A 21,662-nucleotide genomic window follows, 5' to 3' on the forward strand; every position below is an offset into this window, starting at 1 on the left:
GGAAAATGAGACATAAAAAGGCCAAGGGAATCTCCCAGTGCCCCGTGGGTGTTTGGATACAGAATTGTGATTTGAGCCCAGCAAGTCTGGCTCCACAGTCTATAATCGCCACCACTCAGCTGGGTCTCTAGATTTCAATGCCCATGTGTTAACATTTGTGTGTATGATTGTGCGAGAGATAAATGGCAGCATTGAACTTCTAATAGAGGGTTGCTCAAATGAGGGGTTCTGTGGGTGTGGACGTGCTCAAGCAGGGCACACATTAGGATGATGTGTGTTCAGACCACCTCTAACAGGCAAATCACACTTGGCATTTCTCAAATGGAGTGTTAGTGCTCCTTCCCAATGCCTTCCATTAGTGTGTGTGTGTGTGTGTGTGTGTGTGTGTGTGTGTGTGTGTGTGTGTTGTGGTGTGTCACTGAGATTGAACCAGAGTCTAGCACATGCTTTGCAAATACTCTACCACTGAGCTACATCCCCTGTCCCATAGAGGCCTGAAGAACCCTTATTTTACCCTTTATTCTGAAATAGGGTCTCACTAAGTTGCCCAGGCTGGCTTTGAACTCACAATGTACCACAGACAGACCTTGACCTTGTGCTTCTCCTTCCTACCTCTCCTTAGTACTGGATTAGAGGCCAACAAGTGTGACCAGCCTTTCCCATCACAGCAAATAGCATATACCGAAATCCCCAAAGCCCGAAGCTGGCGGCACCCTTGACTCCTCCTTCCCCACACAGTCCCCCTTCCATCCATCCCAGATGCAAGTCCTGATGGTTCAGCCCGCTGCTCCCTCAGCTCTCTCTCTCCCTGCTTCTCTCCCTCTGTTCCACTGGGTCTCCATGGTCTCACTCCTGATGGTGGCGACCCCTCTTCTGGTCCTCGTGTGTCCCTTGCGGCCCTTCAGCAGTCCATTCATCACTGAGCAGTTAAGGCGCCTTTGTAGAAAGATTCCAACGACAGAACTTCCTGCTTACAGGCCTTTGGGGACTTGACTTGGTGCCACAGTCCTGCTGGACCCCATGCTGGATGATCTTCCTTCTAGCTTCTCCTCCTCCTCTCTCTCCCTTCCTTTGCTTCAGTCATCTGATCCTCCTTCCATTCTGGAATGTGTGGAGACTGTTCCCACCTCCAGACTTCATCGAGGTGATTCCCACAGGAACACAGGAGGCTCCCACTGGCGGGCCCCAATCCCATCTTTCTGATGACTGTAGTGCCGCTTCGCTGACCACCCTGTATAAATGGGATTGCCTCTTGGTCTGGGTCATTACCTTGTTCCCTTCATGGCACTCGTTATCACTTACAAGGTTACTATTTTAAATGCTTGCCACACAAGCTTGAGGACCTGAATTCGAATTCCCAGCATCCCACGTAACAAGCCAGAAGCCCTGTAACCCCAGCACTGTGGGTGAGAAAACAGGTGGAACCTTGGAGTTCTCTGACCAGTCAGCCAAGCTGAACTGATGAGCTCTGGGGTCGGGGAGAGAGACCCAGTCCCAAAAAATTATGTGGAGAATGTTTGAGGAAGATGCCTGATATCAACTTTTGGCCTACCCATATGTGTACATACATACACTACACACTACACACTACACACTACACACTACACACACACACACACACACACACACACACACACACAAATAAGTTGGGGGAAAAGATGAGACTATAGATCACCTGGTAGAGTGCTTTCCTAGCATGCACAAAGCCCTGAGTTTGGTCCCCAACACCACATAAACTGGGCAAGGTGATGCGCACCCGAGGCAGGAGGATCAGAAGTTCAAGGTGATCCTTGACTACATAGCATAGGGTTACTTTTTTAAAAAAGCTTTTCAGTGTGCAAGGTCCACGGGGCATTTTTGTCTGTGCTGTTCACATATGCAGTACCTAGCCCGGTCCTCAGGGCCAAAAGGCGCTCGATGAACAGCTGTTGAAGAAATGACTTCATGATCTCTGCTGGAGGAGTAGCCGGGGCTGGGCTTAGCTTCAAGACTGTGGCTGGAAAGGGATTCCCTGAGGAGTTTGGGGGAATCCTGGCCTCACTTTCCCTTGCCAGTAGACATCCCAAGAGCCTGCTCCTGCACCTGGCACATCTACCCTGTTTCCCCTTTAACTATATACTTTCTGCTTGGCCCTCAGGGTAATTTTGGTGACACAGGGCCGGCTGGAGTTCCAGTAAGTATTCTTCAGACGGCAGTGGCTTAGGGAAGGGCAAGGTGGGAGGCAGTGACCTCCACAGGAGAACTGACAGTCTGGGGCCAGGCCTCTGCCTAGCCTTGGCTGCTGCTGGGCACCCTCACATGGTTTCTCACACAGGGGCCACCGGGACCAGTGGGACCAGCAGGCACCAAAGGGGCAAAGGTGAGTCTGGGGCTCCTGGCATGCCACCAGGACATGCCCCCGAAGAAGATGCCCTTGTTCTAGCCTGTTCTACTCCAGATCCTGGGCTCCCTGCAGTCTGTGGGGTGAATTCTGGCTCTTAGCAACATAGTCTTGCCTTCATCTCCGCTTCTTCCCATGCTCCCAGTCTCTCTGAAAACATCCCCCACTCACCAGAGGTGCTGTGTTGGAGCTGGCTACAGGACCCAGGACACCCTTAACCCAGTACCTCTGCTCTGCAGGGGGAGCCCTGTGAGCCTTGTGCAGCCATGTCCAAGCTTCCCGATGGGGACAACCGTGTGGCTCACGTGCCTGGCCCAGCTGGAGAGAAGGGGGAGCCTGGTCCCCCGGGTTTTGGACTGCCTGGGAAGCAGGTGAGTTCTGGGATCTCTGGAGATGGATGTGGGCAGGATGCAAGAGAGAGCATGGTTCCCCCAGCAGCTCTTGACTTCGGCGGCAGAAGGACAAAGCGGGGTGGGATCAGCATCTCTGTGTCCAGTGCAAGCTGCTTGCATCCCTCACACAGGCCTCTCTGTCCTTCATCCTGGGACACAGAGTGGCAGAGCAAGGTCGAGGTACAACTTCAGTGGAGCTAGGTCCCAATCCTGGCCCTGATTTTTATAAGATCTTTGACTTGAGCAAGTCACTTTTGTTCTCTGTCCCTCGGGGTCCTGCCCTTAGAGTTGTGGAGAAGCTTGAGTTGTGATGAGCGTGAAGCACTGTAGAGCACACAAGTGACGTTGGAGAGACAGCAGTCCCTGCAGTGGGCTAAGGTCTCGGCTTTAATGGTGATGGCAAACACTGGCCCAGCAGAATAATCTCACAAGAACCCTTTGGTGCAGAAGCCTACACTACGTTATCATCCCCATTTGACAGATGAGGAAGTTGAGGTCAGATGAGGAGCTAGATGAGGTACCTTGCCTAGGTCATACAGGCAGAAATGTCTCCAATGTTAGAATGAGAACAGAGGTCATCGCCTCTCACTTTCTGCCACATCCCCTGGGTCTCACACAGTGCTGGGGACCCAGGGGCATCAACTCTGAGTGAATGGGTGCTGGGACCATTTTCTCCTCAGGGCAGAGCTGGAGAGCCTGGACTCAAGGGCCAGAAGGTGAGAGGATGTGGGTGGGCATGGAGGTGGTGGGTACCTGGTTATCTTGGAGGCTCTGTCCCCTTTTCTTCCTTTTTAATTGAAAATACATTTTTTAATGGAATGTATTCTGATTGCAGTTTCCCCCCAACTCCTCCCCAATCCTCCCCACCCATCCAATTCCATCCCACCCTCCTTCTCAGAAGCAATCTGACCCCCTTTTCTTGATTGCTGGTACTAGCCTCCACTCTCTTCTTAGCCCCCAGCCCCCAGCCCAGGGAAGGGACTGTGATTGCCCACAGGTCTTAAAGGGCAACCTGCTCCCAGCTGGGCGACCCCATCCTCCTTAAACCCTACTCCTTTCAGGGTGATGCTGGGAATCCGGGAGACCCTGGAACTCCAGGCACCACTGGGCAGCCTGGAATGTCTGGAGAGCCTGGAGTTCGGGGTCCTGCTGGGCCAAAAGGAGAAAAGGTAAGTCGGCCAGGCTTGGAGGAGTTTGTTGCATGCGCAAGTAGAAATCAAGGGGCCAGTTAATGAGGGGTGGGGGGCTGCAGGGAGCCTCAAGGAAGCCTGGCAGCACCAGAAGCCTCCGACTTGGATTATCAGGGATCTATTTTGTTTCCTCGACTGAGGAGAGGCAGAAGAGGGGTGGGGCTCTCAGAGGATGTAGGAGGCCCCTTCGCCATGCCCCCTGGCCTGGCTACCAGTCCTGGCTCACAGGCTCCCTTTGTCTGTACCTGTCTCCTACCAGGGTGATGGCTGCACTGCCTGCTCCAGCCTGCAGGGGGCGTTGACCGATGTATCAGGACTGCCTGGGAAGCCAGGCCCCAAGGGAGAGCCAGGTCCTGAAGGTGTGGGTCGGCCCGGGAAACCCGTAAGTGCCAGTGGCTCATCCTCCCATCTTTCTCTGCCTGTGTGATGCCTTCTCAATCCTCCCCACACACCAAGGCTATCCACGAGTTCCCTTGTGCCTTTTAGGGCAAGCCTGGTCTACCAGGAGTTCAAGGGCCCCCAGGACTGAAGGGCACACAGGTATGTGTGGGAATGGTAGCCCTGGGAGGAGGAGGATGGGAAGTGGGACTGAAGGCTTGGAACGGGGACTGAGCGGTGGAGCGGTGGAGGTGGGCGTAGAGGAGGCTTCAAAGAGTCGTTTTCCCTCTTCAGGGAGAGCCTGGACCTCCAGGCACTGGTGCTGAGGGACCCCAGGTGAGTATGTCACCTCACCTTTGCCTTCTTGCTCTCTTCCAGCACTTCCATAGCTTTGCCTGTCACTAGATGCTAAGGGCACAGTTTTATGCCTATGGGTCACAAGCAGCGATGGCCTGATGTTGCTCTGTACAGGATTTGGCTTCTTTCTTTCTTTCTTTCTTTCTTTCTTTCTTTCTTTCTTTCTTTCTTTCTTTCTTTCTTTCTTTCTTTCTTTCTTCCTTCCTTCCTTCCTTCCTTCCTTCCTTCTTTCTTTCTTTCTTTCTTTCTTTTTTTTTGAGACAGGGTCTCTCTACATAGCCCTGGCTGTCCTAGAACTCACCATATAGACCAGGCTAGCCTTGAACTTACAGAGATCTGCTTGCCTCTGCCTCTGCCTCCTGAGTGCTGGGATTAAAGGCCTGTGCCACTCACTGTGCCCTGCCAGAATTTGGCCTTGACCCCCACTACTCTAACCCTTGAGCTGAGGCTTGCAGACACCCTCCCAGATCTGCCAGTGACACAGGTCCTAGAGGCAGGTGGCTTTGGCCGCTGTGCCACAGACTGCCCATTCTGACTTGCAGGGTGAGCCGGGAGCCCAGGGATTGCCTGGCATTCAGGTAGGTCTCCTTACGGCCTGGAGGTGGCTGACAGGGAGGGCCCATCTTATGGTAAGAGAGAACCAACTGTGCTTCCGTCTGCAGGGACTTCCGGGACCTCGGGGACCACCTGGCTCGGCTGGAGAGAAAGGTGCCCAGGTGAGGCCCTTCCTCTGTGGTTGTTGGGGCTGCAGATATGGGGACCCGTGACTCGGTAATGCCATCAGATCCGATCACGTACGTCTCACCACCGGATCGTGCCGGCTTCAAACTGTGCCGCGGCAACCTATTTGCCCTTTCCTCACAGGGACCTCCAGGGCCCAAAGGAGCCACAGGACCCGTGGGACCTCCCGGTGCCAGCGTCTCCGGGCCTCCGGTAAGAGCCTTTCCTGCACATGACTAGAGCTGTTGTTGGGCCCTTGACACTGCTCCTGTGGGCCCCCCCCCCCCCCCCCCGAGTTGACCCTGCCTGTCTCAGCAGCCTGGGGTGGGAGGAGTCAAGCATCCTGGGTCATCCTCAGGGAAGGGAGACACACGGGAACTGCCTTGAAATAATATGTCACCGCCATGTTTCTCTCTCTCTCTCTTTTGGTGTGCATGTATGTATGTGTGTGCACGTGCGCTGCATGAGTACCCGTGCCTTTGGGTTCTGGGAACTGAGCTCTGGTCCTCTGGAAGAGCAAGCAGCATGTACTCTTAACTGCTGAGTCCTCTCTCCAGTTGGACTCTGCTCTTTTCTTTTATTAAGATTTATTTCTTTTTATTTTATGCGCATTGATGTTTTGCCTGCATGTATGTCTGTGTGAAGGTGCCAGATCCCCTGGAACTGGAGCTACAGACAGCTGTGAGATGCCATGTAGGTGGTGGGAATTGAACCCAGGTCCTCTGGAAGAGCTGTCAGTGTTCTTAACTGCTGAGCCATCTCTCCAGCCCGCTCTGTTCCTTTTAGAAATATGTTTTCAAGGACTAGGGAGTTGTTTCCATGGGTAAAGTGCTTGCTGCACAGGTGTGAGTGCCTGAGTTTGATTCTCTGATCCCCCACATCCATGTAGAAAATCAGAGGTGGCCAGGTATGGGGGTGCATGCCTTTAATCCCAACATTCAGAAGGCAGAGGCAGCTGGAGCTCTTCAAGTTCAAGACTAGCTTGGTCTACAGAGCAAATTACTGGACAGCCAAGGCTACACTGAGAAACCCTGTCTCTAAAAAGTACTACCACCACCACCACCAATAACAACACCACAGGACAGTCAGATGTGATTGCATGTACTGGTAACACAATAGTGTAACCCTAGGGCTCACTAGCCAGTCAGTTTAGACTAACTGCAAAGTCCCAGGTACCCACGAGAGCCCATGTCTTAAACAATCAAACAAATACAAACCAAGGCAGATGGTTCCTGAGAAGTGACAGCCGAAGTTGACTTCTGACCACTCCACATGCAAGCATACATACCTATGTACCCACACACATACCTGCAGACACACACACACACACACACACACACACACACACACACACACACACACACAAGTATTTCCCTTTCAAATTTCTAAACCTTTTTATTTATATGAATGTTTTGCCTGCATGCGGATGCCTGGTACCTGCGGAGGTCAGAAGAGGGCACCAGATCCTTTGGGTCTGTAGTTGCAGATGGCTGTGAGCCACCATGTAGGTGCTGGGACTCTAACCTGGGTCCTTTGCAAGAGCAATAAGTGCTTTTAACTGCTGAGCCATCTTTCTAGCCCGATATTTTGCTTTTTCAAGTCAGCTTGTAGTAACTATCCATGTTTACGGAGCACATCCACACAGGGTATTCTGAACAAATCGGTGATTAGCATTTCATCTTCTGATCATTTCTTTGTGTCCAGAACCCTCAGCCACTTTGCTGTTTGTAAACTAAGGTCACCTTCCTGTTCTGTAAAGGACTAGAAATTGTTTATCCAAACTAATAGAGATTTGGTCGCCGTTATCCAGCCGCCTCAGTTTCTCCCTCCCCTCAGCTGCTAGGAATCACCCGCTCACTCCCCTCTGCTTGGAGATGTATGTTTTTTAGCTTCCGAAGAGAGAGAACACAGTCATCCTCATTTTTAGATTAGTGGCCTGCTGAGTCAGAAATGTGCTTCCTCAAGACAGCCCTTTAGAGGCGGGTGTGGTGGGACACGCCTTCAATCCCAGCACTCCGAGGCAGAGGCAGGAGGATCTCTGTGAGTTCAAGGCCAGCCAGATCTACAGAGCGAGTTCTAGGACAGCCAGGGCTATAGAGGGACCCTGTCTTGAAACACCAAACAAACAAACAGATAAAAAGGACAGCCCTGTAGAGGAACTGCTGTTATTACTATTGGTGTTTTTTAGAGACAAGGTCTAACACTCTAAGCCAGACTTAGCTGGAACTCAACTGTGCAGCCCAGACGTGTACTGAAATCTTGGCACCGCTCCTCTCTCCGTTTCCTCAGTGCTGGGATTGCAAGTACGAGCCACCAAATGGGCTAGGAGCTGCTGCCACTTCCCACTTCCGTACACAGGGAGAGCAAAGACCAGAGAGTAGGGGGTGGAGCCGGGAGCTTGAGGCTCCCCCCTTATCCCAACCTGGAGCCCATAGGGAGCATCCACTGAGTGTCTCTGGGGATGAAAAGGTTCTATTCTGTGCTGCCCAAGACAATGACTCCCACACTTAAAAGACCTGTCTATTGAGCAAATTGCATAGATTAAGTAATAATAAGTGCATTTTCTCGTTTTAGTCATCAAAGACCTGTCTAATAGTCAGCTTCCACTCCGCATGAACCCACTAGAATTTTACAAGATGATAATTTTAGCTTGAGTCAAAGAAATGCCACCTTTCAGCCAGCCTATACCATGCTGGGCTGTGGGCAAATGTATAATTTTTCTTGAGCTTTTGGTAATGTTGAAAATAGCCTAGTGAGCCTTATCCATTCCCTATCCTTTGTCGATCCCTAGAGAAATTGTTGTTTGAGTTGGTAGAGCATTGATAGATTCTTTCTGGTGGTGTGCCAAAGCCTAGAGGGACAGGGATTTGCCCAGAGCCCATATGGCTTTGCCCAGCAGACCTAGACAGTCAGAATCCCTGCCCGTCTCAAGGCTGAGGAAAGGTGGAATTGGAGATTTGTCCCAGGATAGCTTTGAACCCTGGATGCAAAGGTGGAGCAGCCCCCAGGAAGGCAGTCATGGGGATGTCTGCTCTGCTTTAGCACATCTGTGTACTTGCTCACGCCGCGCTCCTTGTCAGAAGCAGACAGACCCCTCCTGTCCCAATCCCACGGGTGGGGGAAGCTTCCCGGTCTCCCCCCCACCCACTAGCTGTGTGTGTGTGTGTGTGTGTGTGTGTGTGTGTGTGTGTGTGTGTGACTTTAGGTAAGTGATAGATAGTGTCTCGGAGTTGATCCACAAGGTCTGAAATGCCATTCTCCCAGCTCAGTCCACAGAGTGACTGAAATAGCAAAAGTGTGTGCAGAAGGAAAAAGACGGAAGGGACCTTTGGGCGCACCGATCCCCAGGACAGGCTTGGTCCCAGGACTCTGCGATTTCTTCAACCTCAGTGTCCTCGTTAGCAAAGCAGAACACTCTCTGCAGGAGGCGGGAGTGGGGGCCCCATTCACTGTTCTCTGATGGGTGCCCAGTGCAGTGCCCATGCTGGGAGCCATGCCCTCCCTCCTCCCGCCCGCCTTCCCCTTCTCTCCTGGCCACAATCTGCCCTCTGGACCGTGGGCTCCGGGGAGCCTGGGGCTGCCTCTGTGCTGTTCCTCTCCACCACCACCCCCATTGACTCTGGGCCCTTTCCCTTTAGGGCCACGATGGGCAGAAAGGACAGACTGGACCTCCAGGAGCCAAAGGGACACCAGTGAGTATGCTGGCCCAGGCAGCAGGATTCCGTGGCTTGGACCTGCCTCCCACTCACACCTACTCACACTTCCCGGTGTTTTTTCCTCTGCAGGGTGAAAAGGGATCTCGAGGAGAGAAGGTGAGTCTCAAGGGCCTGGGGCCACCACTCTTTGGGAATGGGCTCCTAGAGTCCCGTAGCCTCATAATAGCTGCTCAGGCTGGAGGATGGGTGGGGTCGCCTTGCCATTCACAAGCTTCCCGGTTCCAAGAACAACTATGGGCACCACACTCACTTCATGTAGGTGATGATGGCGCAGGATCCAGCCACGATCTTAGGAGTCCAGAGAACTCCAGGGTCTCCACTTTAGTGGACAGCTGCGAAGCCGGGTCAGAAGATGAGTCAAAAAGAAAGGAGGCATGAGGGACCGGGATAGAAGGGCACAGAACCAGGCAGAGCCTTGGGGAGTAGTGCCGCTCAAGATGAAGCCATGACTGCTACAGTGAGATTACGTGGGTGCATGGTGAGGGGGCTGACGAGGACCCTGAGAAGAATAGGATTGGGTTATTCTCCTGGTTCTCAGTTGACGGTGACTTAGCTAAATGACCACCACACACTGCATACAACCCATCCCCTGGTAGATGAGGAGTCTGAGGCCCGTGGGTTGCCTGAAGACATGACGCAGGAGGCTGAGCCGAACCTTTCCATCCCCAGAGCCCATGCCACCTCCCAGATGAGGTTTCCAGAGGACCCTCTGTCTTTGCCACTTCAAACCAAGGCTCTTGTCTTTCCAGGGTGAACCAGGAGAGTGCTCCTGTGCTTCTCGGGGAGAGCCCATCTTCTCTGGCATGCCGGTGAGTGGGGCTGAGCTGCTTTCCCACCTTCCCCACCGGGGGAGAGGTCTGGATCCTGGCCTCACCTGGTGCCAGGGGGCAAGAGCCCTTGCCAGGCTTTGTGTCCCAGCCAGCCCCCTTCCCGTGCAGCTCTGTGCTTGGTGTCGACGTTGCCTATAACCTCTCCCCTTCTTTTGCGGCCCCCACTCCCACCCAGGGTGCTCCGGGACTGTGGATGGGCAGCTCCTCGCAGCCGGGCCCGCAGGTGTGTGTGGCTTGTCTCCTTTGTCTTGCCTCCTGTCGCGGCTTTCCCGCCTGACACCACTGCCGTCCACGTGGCAGGGAGCTCTCTTCCCCCTCTGATTTTTGTCTTCTCTCCCACAGGGTCCCCCAGGTGTCCCTGGACCACCAGGTCCTCCCGGAATGCCTGGACTGCAGGTAAAAGGTTGAGAAGAGAGTCTGGCATTTGGGGGGCGGGGGGCGGGGCCCAAGCCGTCGGGGGACCTCCTCCATGCTGGACCTGAGTGCACTGTTTCCCTACTCACACATCTGTCATGATTTCTCTTCGCTATTGCTTCCCAGCATGGCATGGAGGGCTCACAGGTCCTGGGCCAGGCTTGTGGACTCCTAGCCTTATTTTGAGGAATGTCCTGTTGTGTTTTAGCCCAAGCGCCCCACTATTAGGACTGAAGCCCAGGCCTAGCAGGAGCCCAGGCTCCGAGGCAGAGCTTTATACTGGTACAGAGCGTGCTGCTGGGGCAGCAGGTCAGCATTTGTTGGTGTGACGCACGTTTCTGCCTGTGTGATCTTTTCCAGGCACTGTTTTAGATGCAGTGGACCAAACGTTAGAATTCCTGCAAGAGAGACAGGCAATAAGCAAGAAATATAAACTCTAACATATTAGAGAGTGGTCTGTGCTGAGGAGGGATATAAAGCTGGATGTGGGGATGGATAGCAGGAGAAGAACAGGGAAGACATTTGTGAAAAAAATACTAAAGAAAAAGGTGCATTTGAAGCTGGGAAGAGGGCCTAGTTGGCAAAGTGCTTGCTGTACAAGCCTAAGGACCTGAAGTCAGATCCCAGATGCATGTAAAGAGCCAGCCATGGCGACCTATGCCCGTAATCCAGTTCTGGGGAGGCAGAGACAGGAGGCTCCTGGGTCAGCCAGTCTAATGAGTGAGCTCCAGTTTCAGCAAGAGACTCTGTCTCAAAAGTTAAGGTGGTTAAGGTGGAGGGCTAGTGAGATTGTTCTACCAATCAAGGTGCTCACATGCAGGACTGCTGGCCCGACCTCCATCCTCAGATCCCACAAGGCGGAAGGAGAGAATTAAATCCTTAGCTGTCCTCTGAACTCCCTATCCTTGCTGTGGCAATTGTGTGCCTGTGTGTGTGTGCACCTGCCCTCTCTCTCTCTCTCTCTCTCTCTCTCTCTCTCTCTCTCTCTCTCTCTCTCTCTCTCTCTCTCTCTCACACACACACACACACACACACACACACACACACACACACGCGCATTGACTCACACACACAAGTGCACATACACACACATACACATGTGCACATACACACACATAGATTAAGTTAAATATAAGATGGAGAGGGGCTGGAGAGATGCATTGCTCAGCAGTGAAGAGCACTGGCTGCTCTTCCAGAGGACCTGGGTTCAATTCCCAGCATCCTCATGACAGCTCATAGCTGTCTGTAACTCCAGTTCCAGGGGATCTGGCACCTTCACACAGACATTCATGCAGGCAAAACATCAATGCACATAAAAGAAATAAATGAATCTTAAAAAAAAAAATAAGATGGAGAACAACTGAGGAAAACATCCAGTGTTAACATCTGGCCTCACCATGCACATGGACACACAGGCACATGATTCTACACACACATGGCAACATACACATGAACATGTACACACATACAAATAAAATAAAATGTGACATTTAAATCAAAATGTAAAGGAAATACAAGTGAATCTGTTGGGGAGGGAACACTCCTAGGGAGGAGCATCCCTGAGGAGGACCCCTGGGGAGGAGCATCCCTGGGAAGAGCACCCCTGGGCAGGAGCACCCCTGAGGAGCAGCATCCCTGGGGAGGGGCACCCCTGGGGAGATACATTCCTAGCAGAGAAGGCAGCAGGTACAAAGGCCTAGAGGTGAGAATGTCCATGATGTCCTTGGCAATGGCACAGAGGCCAGAGATAGTAAGGAGAGAATATTAGGAGGAGCAGAGATCCATGCCACACACCAATTCCCACAGCCAGGGCAGCCTCACTTTGAAACTCATCCCCGCCATGCGCTCTGTGATACTGGGCAAGTTATTTAATCTCGCAGTATCTCCATGCCTTTGTGTATTATATGTAGATAATTATAGCACCTGCCTCAGTGGGCTTCTTGTGGGTATTAAATAAGCTTGTGTGTGCAACATGTGTGAAATCTTTCCTGGCACACAGCGATGCCCTGGGGGCCTGAGCTCTCGCCACAGTGCTTACTTTCTATTATTTTACAACCGTTCTCTCATTCATTTGAGCCTTATGTCAACCCCAACCCCAGAAGGAAGATGGTGTGACCCCAAAGTCACACCATCTTAAGCCCCGAGAGGTAAGACATCTTGTCCGAGGTCACCCAGCCAGCCAGGTATTAAAGAGCCAACTCAGAGCTTTCCCAAGTGGAGCCCTTTCTCCTCCTGCTTCCCTTTGCTTTTCAGGACAATTCCCAGGGGTCCCCTCACCAGGAACCAGAGTCCTCACCACACATTTGGCAGTCTCTGCCTTTGAGGAAAGTGTCCGAGCTTCCTGCGCTGTGCCAGCATTCAGTGATCTGTCGGCAGGGGGGCATGTAGTTTGCTTGCCGAGGCTGAGTCATTCCAAAGTGACCCATTAACCAGGGAGAGCTAGCGCAGTGTGAGCTGTGCCAAGCCACACTAGGGGAACACGGGCAGGAAAAAGTGCTGAGTGCAATCCCAGGACCCGGAGTCATATCTGATTGCCAGTACCCATGACCAACCTGAGATTGCCACACACAGGCACCTGCCCTGCGCCAGGCTTCTCTTGGCAGAGATGAGCTTAGAGGTGGATGACGTTTATTCTTCACCCAAGGCTGCATCATCCCAATGCCTGCAGGTGTCATTTTATCCTGATTCATTTTCCAGATGAGGAGCCCAAGGCACAGAGGCCAAGAAATGGGCCCAAGGTTTTTATAACTGGAAGGTAGCGGTCAAGCTCAGGCTGCACCTCCCACTTCTAGAGGAGAACATCGATATGTAATTCTATCAGGGTAAGAAAGAATGGCGCTCTCAGACTTGAAGTAACACAGCGGCACTGGAGAGTGGACCAGTGAGTGAATTATAGGAACAGGGCTGAGGGCGTGGCTCAGTTGGTAGGCTGCTTGCCTAGCATGCAAGAAGCCCTGTGGATCCCCCAACACCCCATAAATGGGGTGAGGTGGCACATGCTTGTAATCCCAGCCCTTAGGTGGTAGAGGCAGTGGGACCAGAGTTCAAGACCTGCACAGTGAGTCTGAGACCAGCCTGGGCTGCATGAGACCATTGTAAACAAAAACGTTCAAGGCATTACCCACGTGTCAGGCACTGTTCTGGGCCCTGTGGTCACACTGGGGGGTGACGCAGGAGTGGGACAGCCTGCTCCGTATAGGAAGGAGCTACTCAGGGGCAGCTGGCCTGTTCCAGTGCTTCGAGTTGGGTCATGAAGGGAGGCCAGATCTCAGAGCAGGCCCAGGAAATCCTGTACCGGGAGGAGCAGGCTGTGCAGGGATGCATTCATCCGACACATATTTAATGTGCACCTCCTCTTTGTGGGGTGTTGGGGATGCAAAATGGAACATCCTCCCTTCCTCAGCAGGGTATTTAATATGCAAATGTGCATTGTGAATATGCAAGAAAGCTAGAGGCTGGGAGGCGCTTTTAACGGGAGTATCCTGCTACATCCCACATCCGGGCTCTGTGCTGTGTGCCTCACAGCATCACCTCCTCGAAGCCACACATGATGGCTGTTTTACAGAGAAGGAAACTGAGGCACAGAGTTGGGCTTCCACTCTTCCAGAAGTTGCTCATGCACTTAGATGGTCTGATTACACTATGGGAACATTTTCAAGGGCTGAGGTGCCATCAGTGCATTAAGGAGGGTGGGGGCCAGTGGTCCTCACTCTGAGTCTCATTTCCGTCTTGTTCAACCTGTGACCTTTGGCAAATGAGCTTCTCTGAGTTCCTTTGTTTTAAGACGACAATAAAATGCTTGTTGCTCCAGGAAACTATGATGATGATTGGTGAGAAAATATAGGAAAATGACTTAGGATAGACCACAGCAGTTACCCTATAGAAGACCTATAGAAGGCATGTGGCTCATGCTGTCAAAATCAGTATTTCGGAGGCAGAGGCAGGCGGATCTTTGTGAGTTTGAGGCCAGCCTGGTCTACAAAGGGAGTTCCAGGACAGCCAGGGCTACTCAGAGAAACCCTGTCATAAAAAAAAACAAAATACATACATAGGAAAGAAAGAAAGAGACAGAGAGAAAGAAAGAAAAGTCAGACCTTCCGCCAACTTCTGACCTGTGGTACAAGGAAATGTTCCCAGTAGAACTGCTTTTGAGGACCACCCCTTTGTGCCTCCTTGGCTCTCCCAGCCCCCAACTGTGTGCTGTGTGAGACTTTGAGAGCTCTCACCCATGCAGGTGGAGAGGTGGGGGGTGACAGGTGGCAGGGCTGTGAGCAGGGGCAAGGGAGAGCGCTAGACCAGGAGAGGGGTCTGATCTGTTTCTTTTCTGCTTCAGGGAGTGCCAGGACACAACGGTTTGCCAGGACAGCCTGGGCTCACTGCCGAGCTGGTGGGTATCAGCCAGGACACACTGGCCATCGTCCTTCCCGTCCTTCTCAAGGCTGAGCTGGCCGCACAACCCCCGTTAGCTCTGGTGGGGGTCCTCCTTCGCTCCCGATCTTGAGGCTGAGTGCTCCTCTAGGCTGTATAAACCTCCCCTCCCGACCTGCTAGAACCTGCGTTTGTCTCTTACAGGGATCCTTACCCATCGAGCAGCACCTCCTCAAGGTAAGAGAGCACAGAGAGGTGCTGGCAGGTGTCGCCAAAGGGGATTCTCACAGCGGGTGCTCAGTTGCCTGCCACCTAACAGATAGCAGCAGATTGAGCCTGCTGGTTCCCTGCTCATGGGGGAAGGGCGTTCTAAGCATCTGCCTCAGAGGGTCTGGCTGGGCTCTAGCTTGTAACAACCCTCTAGGCAACATTTGCTGAATGAGTGCTTAAAGGAATCCTGGGAAGGTCCCCACCTGGTGCGCGCCTGGTGACAGAATCCAGCCTCAAGTCAGCTTGCGTCAGCTGGCAAAGAAGCACCAAAGCTTCTCTGGATCATGGCAAGGCAGGGCCCCAAAGCTTCCAAAGTGGAGTGCAGGGGTGGCAGCGCAGTGGTAAGGGGCTGGGGTGGGTCAGGTCAGTTTGAAAAGACTTCAGCAGGAGGAGGGACTTGAAAAGCAATTGTGAAGGAGAGTCAGCCTGCAGGTCTACCAAAGGGCTGCGGCCTGGTCCGGCTGACTAAGTTCTTGGGGACCTCTGGAAACCAAGGTTTCTATACCCCCTCCCCCCTCCCCCATCGCCTTGCTCAGTCACCTCCTGAAGTGACAATCCAGCTGGGTCATTCCTGCAGGCTGATTTCAACATCCTGAACCTCTCTCCAGGAGCTAGCGCATCCTCAGAGTGCCTTTCCCGGTCCCTCCTCCTCTAGCTCCTCTCTCCTGAGCACTGGCTAGTCAGTGCCATGGATATTACGCCACCCCAGTGAGCTCTGGTCAGAGCACAGTCTGAGAGCTGCCTGCCCTGCCCCTCTTTGAGCCACAGATGTTTCCAGAAGCAGCTGGTGGAGGCAGCTGAGTCAATCTGGCAGATGAGTCGGATCACAGTGAGGTTTGGGCAAGGAGACCCCCCGGCTCTCCTAGTCTTGGTGGAGCCCGGGTCCCCTCAGTCTGCCCTCCAGACAGTGACGATGTGACTGTAACCCCGGATGGGACACACTTCCAACATTTCACAAGTTGGCTTTGTAATCCCGTGTCCCACAAAAGGTTCCACCCAGGAACTGAATCAGCCTGTCATAGGGGTCAAATGGCAGCCCGGAGAGCCTGCTGGGAGTCCCGGCAGTCGCCATGTCCACAGCTCAGAGGAAGTGCTGACTCCACACAGACAGGCAGGGACCAATCCAGGCTTACCTGGACAAATCCCACCACCTCTTTTGAATACCAGCTTTCTCCACAATGCTCATAACATAATCGACCTCATTGTACCCTGGGGACTAAATGTGCTATGTACCAAGGCCCATTACAACCTATGGCCTCATGGGTGCTGAGAAATGATGGCCATTATCCTTGGGTGTTGCCGTGAATGGTGAAGGTGAGCGTGGGGCTCCCGTCTGGGGTCCCAGCTACCATGCCTGGTAACTTGGGAGACTCCCTGGAATGAGAGGCTAGTTTCACTAGCTTTGATGGAGAGGACCGACAGCTTCCATCGGTCCCTCGGACAGTCTGTGACCAAGAAGGGCAAAGCCTGAGTCACAGGAAACCTTGCCTGTAAGGACGGTTCAGACCCAGGGACCTGTGGAGCCTGTGACCTGTGTCGGAGAGCTTGAGGCCCGCCCCGGGGAGTGTCCACAGAGGGCCCGCTCCTCTGGCTTGCCCCTGGCACCCCCTGGCAGAGGTGCTGGCACTGGGGTCCAGTCATTTCATCCTGGATCCTTGGGGGTTGTCCTCACTGCGGGTGCAGGTTGCAGGAACAGCCAGGACAGATGGTCCCTCTGCAGGTCCCTCCGCCTCCTCCCACACGCCTGTCTGGAAAGCGCTCTGGCTTGGCCTTACCTGAGCCTCTTCCTGGAGGAAACTCAGAGCCAATTGCTGGGATCGGGTCCCCTGAGGACAGAGCAGAGCTGCCGCGGGGATGTGACTGGGGAGGAAGAGTGTGAGAGCGGAGCACTGATGGGCAGGGTGCCCAGCCCTGGGTTCTGAGAGGGCATCCCCCGCAGGCTCTTCCTGCCCTTCTGTGACCCAGGTCCCCCTGTCCTTCCCATTGCCCCCTTCAGAGCATCTGTGGAAACTGTGCCCAGGGCCAGACAGCCCATCCCGCCTTCCTCCTGGAGAAGGGAGAGAAGGGAGACCAGGGCATCCCCGGGGTGCCAGGCTTCGACAACTGCGCCAGGGTAGGAACTGGGCAGAGGCGGGCTGGCAGGGAGGCTTCCCTGGTGAAGGAGGGCTCCCTGGTGCTGGTCCTGACATCTCCATCTGGTGGAGACCGGGCTGGGGGTAGCTGGCAATCCTGGCGTGGTATCATGTGCATACCGGAGGCCTCCCGACCAGCCTTACCCAACAGAGCCCCTCTTGTCCACCACAGTGCTTCACAGGAAGGGAGCGCCCACGAGCGGAGGAGGCCAGGGTGAGCAAGGCCTTCCCTGCATCCGTCCCTCTTGCCCTCTCCTCCTCCCACCCGCGTACTCACTCCCGATGTCGCTATCCCCCACCCCAGGGAGACAACAGTGAGGGAGAACCTGGCTGTCCCGGTAACCCCGGCCTGCCTGGTCCTCCAGGGCTGCCAGGCCAAAGAGGAGAAGAGGTAAGACCAAGGACCAGGCCCTCAGCCAGGTAGGCCTCAAAGATCCGTGTGTGTGTGTGTGTGTGTGTGTGTGTGTGTGTGTGTGTCTGTCTGTCTGTCTGTCTGTCTGTCCACATCTCCCAGAGCACTCCCTGCTCCTCTGGGTTTCCCATGGCCTGGAGGCCCTCACCACTCGACCTCCTCAGCTTCCTGGCACCCGAGCACGCTGGTTCCTCCTTTCCTGGCATCTCAGCAATCAGGTCACATATTTCCTTCTCAGTGAGGCCTTCCTGAATCACCCTTTCCAAAATGGAAGCTTCCCCACAACCCCTCCCGAAGCTCTCACTAAATCCTCCCCAAGCTCCCCCCACACCCTCGCAAGCTCCCCCCACACCCTCCGCAAGCTCCCCCCACACCCTCCCAAGCTCCCCCCACACCCTCCCAAGCTCCCCCCACACCCTCCCAAGTCCCCCACACCCTCCCAAGTCCCCCACACCCTCCCAAGCTCCCCCACACCCTCCCAAGCTCCCGCACACCCTCCCAAGCTCCCCCCACACCCTCCCAAGCTCCCCCCACACCCTCCCCAAGCTCCCCCCACACCCTCCCCAAGCTCCCCCCACACCATCCCCAAGCTCCCCCGACCCACTCTTCCCAAGCTCTTTTGCCTTCATTATTCTCACACCACCCAACCTTCTGTGTGTCTGCTTCCTTCTAGAACGTTCCACAGGTGTAGACTGAGCACCAACCATGTGCCAGCTGTGTTCTATTTGTTACTGTTCACCTTGCCTCTAGGACATAAGCGCCACGAAGCAGAGATTTTAATGTTTTGTTTATGGCTATGTTCCCAGCCCCTGGGCCTGTGCCCGGCACATAATAGCTGCTCAATAAATGTTTGTTGGATGACTGAATGAACTGAATGAAAGGCCATTTTAACATCAGCTAAATGGTTCTGCCTTGACATCAACCGTCTTCTCCCATCTGCAGCCTCAGGGAGCTGGATGGAGGCAGGTACTGTAACACAGGTTACTGTGGGGCCTCGGACTCTCCATCTTGTTCCTTTGGTTTCTTCTGCAGGGTCCACCTGGCATGCGCGGCTCTCCGGGTCCTCCAGGCCCTATTGTAAGTACCTCTGATGTTCTTGGTCTGTTTGAACAGCTCTCAGGAAGTCCTAACCCACACACCATCCTGCTGCCTTGTCCCTAAGAAGCCAGGCAGGGCACCCACTACACTTACCCTCCTGTCGTGAGAGCATCTTTTGGGACAGTGGTCCCCCACCTGGAATGCCCTACTCTGCCCCACTGCCTGTGGACCCACTTAGGGAAGGCCCTTGGGCACACATCTGGGCCCCGCCTCTTCCTTGCTCTGTTTAATACCGCAGTAGGGACCCAGGTAGCCCCACAGCCAGCAAGGTGTATGGTTGCCCAGGCAGATCTCTCTACTTACCTTAAGGGCCTGGGATGATGCTCTCCATCGTTCTGTGGGGCCATCTCTAGGGAAGTCTACGAAGCCCGGGCGGGGGTGGGGGTGGGGGGGTGGGGTCTCCACCCAGAACCCTCAGGAATGTTGGTGAAGCAAGAAGGATGTGACTAGAGAAACAGGAAGTGCTGGCAGTGCGTTCTTTGGAGAAAAAAAAATAATGGCTGGTGGAAGCCTTGAACTACTCACCTAAGGGATGTTGGTGGTCAGGTGGTGGGGGAGGAGGGCAGGATCAAAAGGAACAGGCTTTTTACTCCACTGAAAGCAGACTTGGGGAGCCCTGGGAAGGGTTTTCAGGCTGGGGAGGCTGCTGTTATTTACCGGCGGAGGATCCCTTCTAGGGGAGCAGTGGCCATCTTCTGATAAGATTCCTTTCCAGTGACCTTGAAAAACTCCCAGGACCATCCTTCCCCCAAAGCTCCCAACTGCAGACTGTGCCTCCAGGCCACCCCAGGGTGACTGTTCTTATGAGATGTGACGTACCTGTTTCTCCCACCAGGGCCCCCCAGGTTTTCCTGGTACTGTTGGCTCCCCCGGATTGCCTGTAAGAACCTAGCACCACTCTGCCTCCCCCTCCTGCCAGCCAGGTCTCTGTGGCTTCGTTTGTCCCTCCTCCTGTGGTGCCCTGTCCTCCCTGCCCCGTGTTCTGGTGTTCTGTTCGTCGTCCCCTGCAGGCATGGTAGCTAACGACACAGGGTTCCCTTAAGTCCCAGCGGCTTGGAGACCATCCCAGTCTCTCTCTCTCTGACTTCTTCCCATGCTCCCTCATCCTCTCCTCCAGTGTTCTCTCTCCCACCTTCTCACTCTCACCTCCCTGTTTCCCTCTCCCTCCAAGCCCATACGTCACCCCCCTTCTGCCCCCCAGGTCTCTTTCACCTTCTTTCCTGGAAGCTGGGGCCTCTGTGCAGGAGCCCCTGGATCTCTCCCGGCTCACTCTGGCCTCCCGCTTCCCACCACTGCCGTGTGGACTGGAGATTTTGCTGAAAGTAGTTCTTGGGGCCCTGCCAGGCGCCTGGCTCTGTGCCCAGCAAGAGATGCCAAAGCTTTAGGGCTTCACACTGCAGGCTGGCACAGGTTGGCTGCCCTGCTGCCTGGTAGGACTGTCCAGAGGCATCCTGGGGATTTACAGGCAGCCCTGCATGCACCCTTCTCCGCAGCTAGAGGAAACCCACGGCCTCCTCTTCTTCCCTCTTCCTTGGCTCCCGGCCCAGGCTGCTCCAAGGCTGGGCATGCATTCCCAGCCAGTTGGGATTCTGGTGTGAGGGCCCTGCCCCTCTGTGCCCAGGGCCTTGGGATCTCCCTCCTGCCAGGTGTCGTTAATTGCTCTGCCTTGTCGTCGTCGTCGTCGTTGTCACGGGTGTGTTTAAATAGCAACCCCCCCGCCCATCCTCAGTGTTGGTCTCTCCTGGGTCATGGAAGCTAAACCTCTTGTCTGTTGGATCCGTGTTCCCGGGGCTGTCTCCTGCCCTCCCAGGCCTGGTGGTGGAGGCTCATGGACCAGGCAGGGCCTCTCCTTGTCGTATTTCCATCTGTCCCCATGTCTTCATCCCTGGCCGGGCCATGTCTGTTTCTGCTTGCTTGGGTGAAGGGGCCATCTGTCTGTCTAGCCATCTGTCTTGTGTCATGGAAAGGTCTGGGTGCCATTTCTAGAGGGCATGAGGGGGAGAAGGGGCAGAAAAGATGTCTGTGATGGTGAGTTGGAGCTGTGGAGACGAGGGTGTGGAATGAGGGGCTTGGACTGTGGAAGGGACGTCCCTCTCCATGTTGTGGAGTGACGTGGGATTGCTCTGGAGAGAGCCCTCTTGTGCCTGTCCCTTGCATCCCTGAAGATGGTGATTTGGGGCTCGGGTGGGAACTGGGGCAGGTAAGTACTGTGAGAACATCGTTTGTGGGAGCCCCTGCCCTGACAGCCTCCCCCAAGAAGGAGGACGCCTCTCCTAAAGGTGCATCCCAGACAGCCTCCGCAGTAGGCTACGACAGTGATAGCCACCTGGAAGGTGACTGTCGGTCACTCACCTGGAGGGGTGTGTCGCTGCTGCTGCTGCTGCTGCCGCCTGTCTGGAGGCTGCCTCTTGAAAGGCACCCATACATTTGGATTTACACATCCACTCACTCTTCCAGAACACACTCACGACAGTCACTTTGCCAGGGACACTGGGTTGCCACTCGTTACCTTTGTCCAGAGTGCAAAGAGGCAGGCATGGAGCAGGGGAGAGTCGTGGCTAGGTAGGATTACCCTCCTCTGCGGTTTCTCATGATTTCTCTCTCTAAGGGCCTTCAAGGAGAGCGAGGGCTCACGGGCCTGACAGGAGACAAGGGAGAGCCGGTAAGAAAGGGGCCCCAGGAGCCCCGTGGAGCCGGTTAAGGGGTGGCCCCTGGGTGGGAGACAGGGGGATGCTTTCATTTGAACTCCTCAGCCACTCTGCCCTGATCCAGAAGGGCTGGGGGCTTTAAAAGAAAGGACTCCGCATCCCTCGGAGCTGGGTGTCCATGGGGACACGTACAGCTCCGGCTCCTATCTGCCATTTCGGGGGGTGGGGGGGTCCTCTCCTCCCCTCATCCTCTAGCACTGTACACCCTCCTGCATGCCCGGCCCTCTCCTCTTCATGCTGGGCCTCCTTTCCCACTCTGCTCCCAGGGTTCTGGTGAGCCTGGGGCTTGTCACCTAG

At 54.4% G+C, this 21,662-nt stretch overlaps 1 protein-coding gene and 1 long non-coding RNA gene across 6 annotated transcripts in view; one reads left to right on the forward strand and one right to left on the reverse strand.

Moving 5' to 3' along the window:
- The window catches only part of Col16a1 (collagen type XVI alpha 1 chain), a 52,281-nt gene that overhangs the window by 14,539 nt on the left and 16,080 nt on the right, over window positions 1-21,662 (forward strand). For 2 of the 5 annotated variants that reach the window (XM_015994425.3, XM_015994426.3), the window contains 24 exons: window positions 2,138-2,173; window positions 2,315-2,359; window positions 2,620-2,751; window positions 3,453-3,488; window positions 3,834-3,941; window positions 4,222-4,344; window positions 4,449-4,502; window positions 4,635-4,676; window positions 5,240-5,275; window positions 5,360-5,413; window positions 5,562-5,630; window positions 9,056-9,109; window positions 9,203-9,229; window positions 9,883-9,942; window positions 10,139-10,186; window positions 10,306-10,359; window positions 14,711-14,764; window positions 14,950-14,982; window positions 17,012-17,128; window positions 17,320-17,361; window positions 17,452-17,538; window positions 18,592-18,636; window positions 19,493-19,537; window positions 21,266-21,319. In XM_015994425.3, the coding sequence (XP_015849911.3) occupies window positions 2,138-2,173; window positions 2,315-2,359; window positions 2,620-2,751; window positions 3,453-3,488; window positions 3,834-3,941; window positions 4,222-4,344; window positions 4,449-4,502; window positions 4,635-4,676; window positions 5,240-5,275; window positions 5,360-5,413; window positions 5,562-5,630; window positions 9,056-9,109; window positions 9,203-9,229; window positions 9,883-9,942; window positions 10,139-10,186; window positions 10,306-10,359; window positions 14,711-14,764; window positions 14,950-14,982; window positions 17,012-17,128; window positions 17,320-17,361; window positions 17,452-17,538; window positions 18,592-18,636; window positions 19,493-19,537; window positions 21,266-21,319 (1,455 nt within the window). The remainder of the gene's footprint in view (window positions 1-2,137; window positions 2,174-2,314; window positions 2,360-2,619; window positions 2,752-3,452; window positions 3,489-3,833; window positions 3,942-4,221; window positions 4,345-4,448; window positions 4,503-4,634; window positions 4,677-5,239; window positions 5,276-5,359; window positions 5,414-5,561; window positions 5,631-9,055; window positions 9,110-9,202; window positions 9,230-9,882; window positions 9,943-10,138; window positions 10,187-10,305; window positions 10,360-14,710; window positions 14,765-14,949; window positions 14,983-17,011; window positions 17,129-17,319; window positions 17,362-17,451; window positions 17,539-18,591; window positions 18,637-19,492; window positions 19,538-21,265; window positions 21,320-21,662) is intronic. The other 3 variants (XM_015994427.3, XM_015994428.3, XM_076565200.1) reach the window with 3 other exon arrangements.
- LOC121827387 (uncharacterized) lies at window positions 18,330-20,114 on the reverse strand. The gene is made up of 2 exons (XR_013049353.1): window positions 18,961-20,114; window positions 18,330-18,631 (listed from the first exon to the last, which is right to left on the reverse strand). It is a non-coding gene; the product is annotated as an uncharacterized LOC121827387 (long non-coding RNA).

The sequence above is a fragment of the Peromyscus maniculatus genome, chromosome 2 (genome assembly GCF_049852395.1).
Source record: "Peromyscus maniculatus bairdii isolate BWxNUB_F1_BW_parent chromosome 2, HU_Pman_BW_mat_3.1, whole genome shotgun sequence".
Taxonomy (NCBI): Eukaryota; Metazoa; Chordata; class Mammalia; order Rodentia; family Cricetidae; genus Peromyscus; species Peromyscus maniculatus.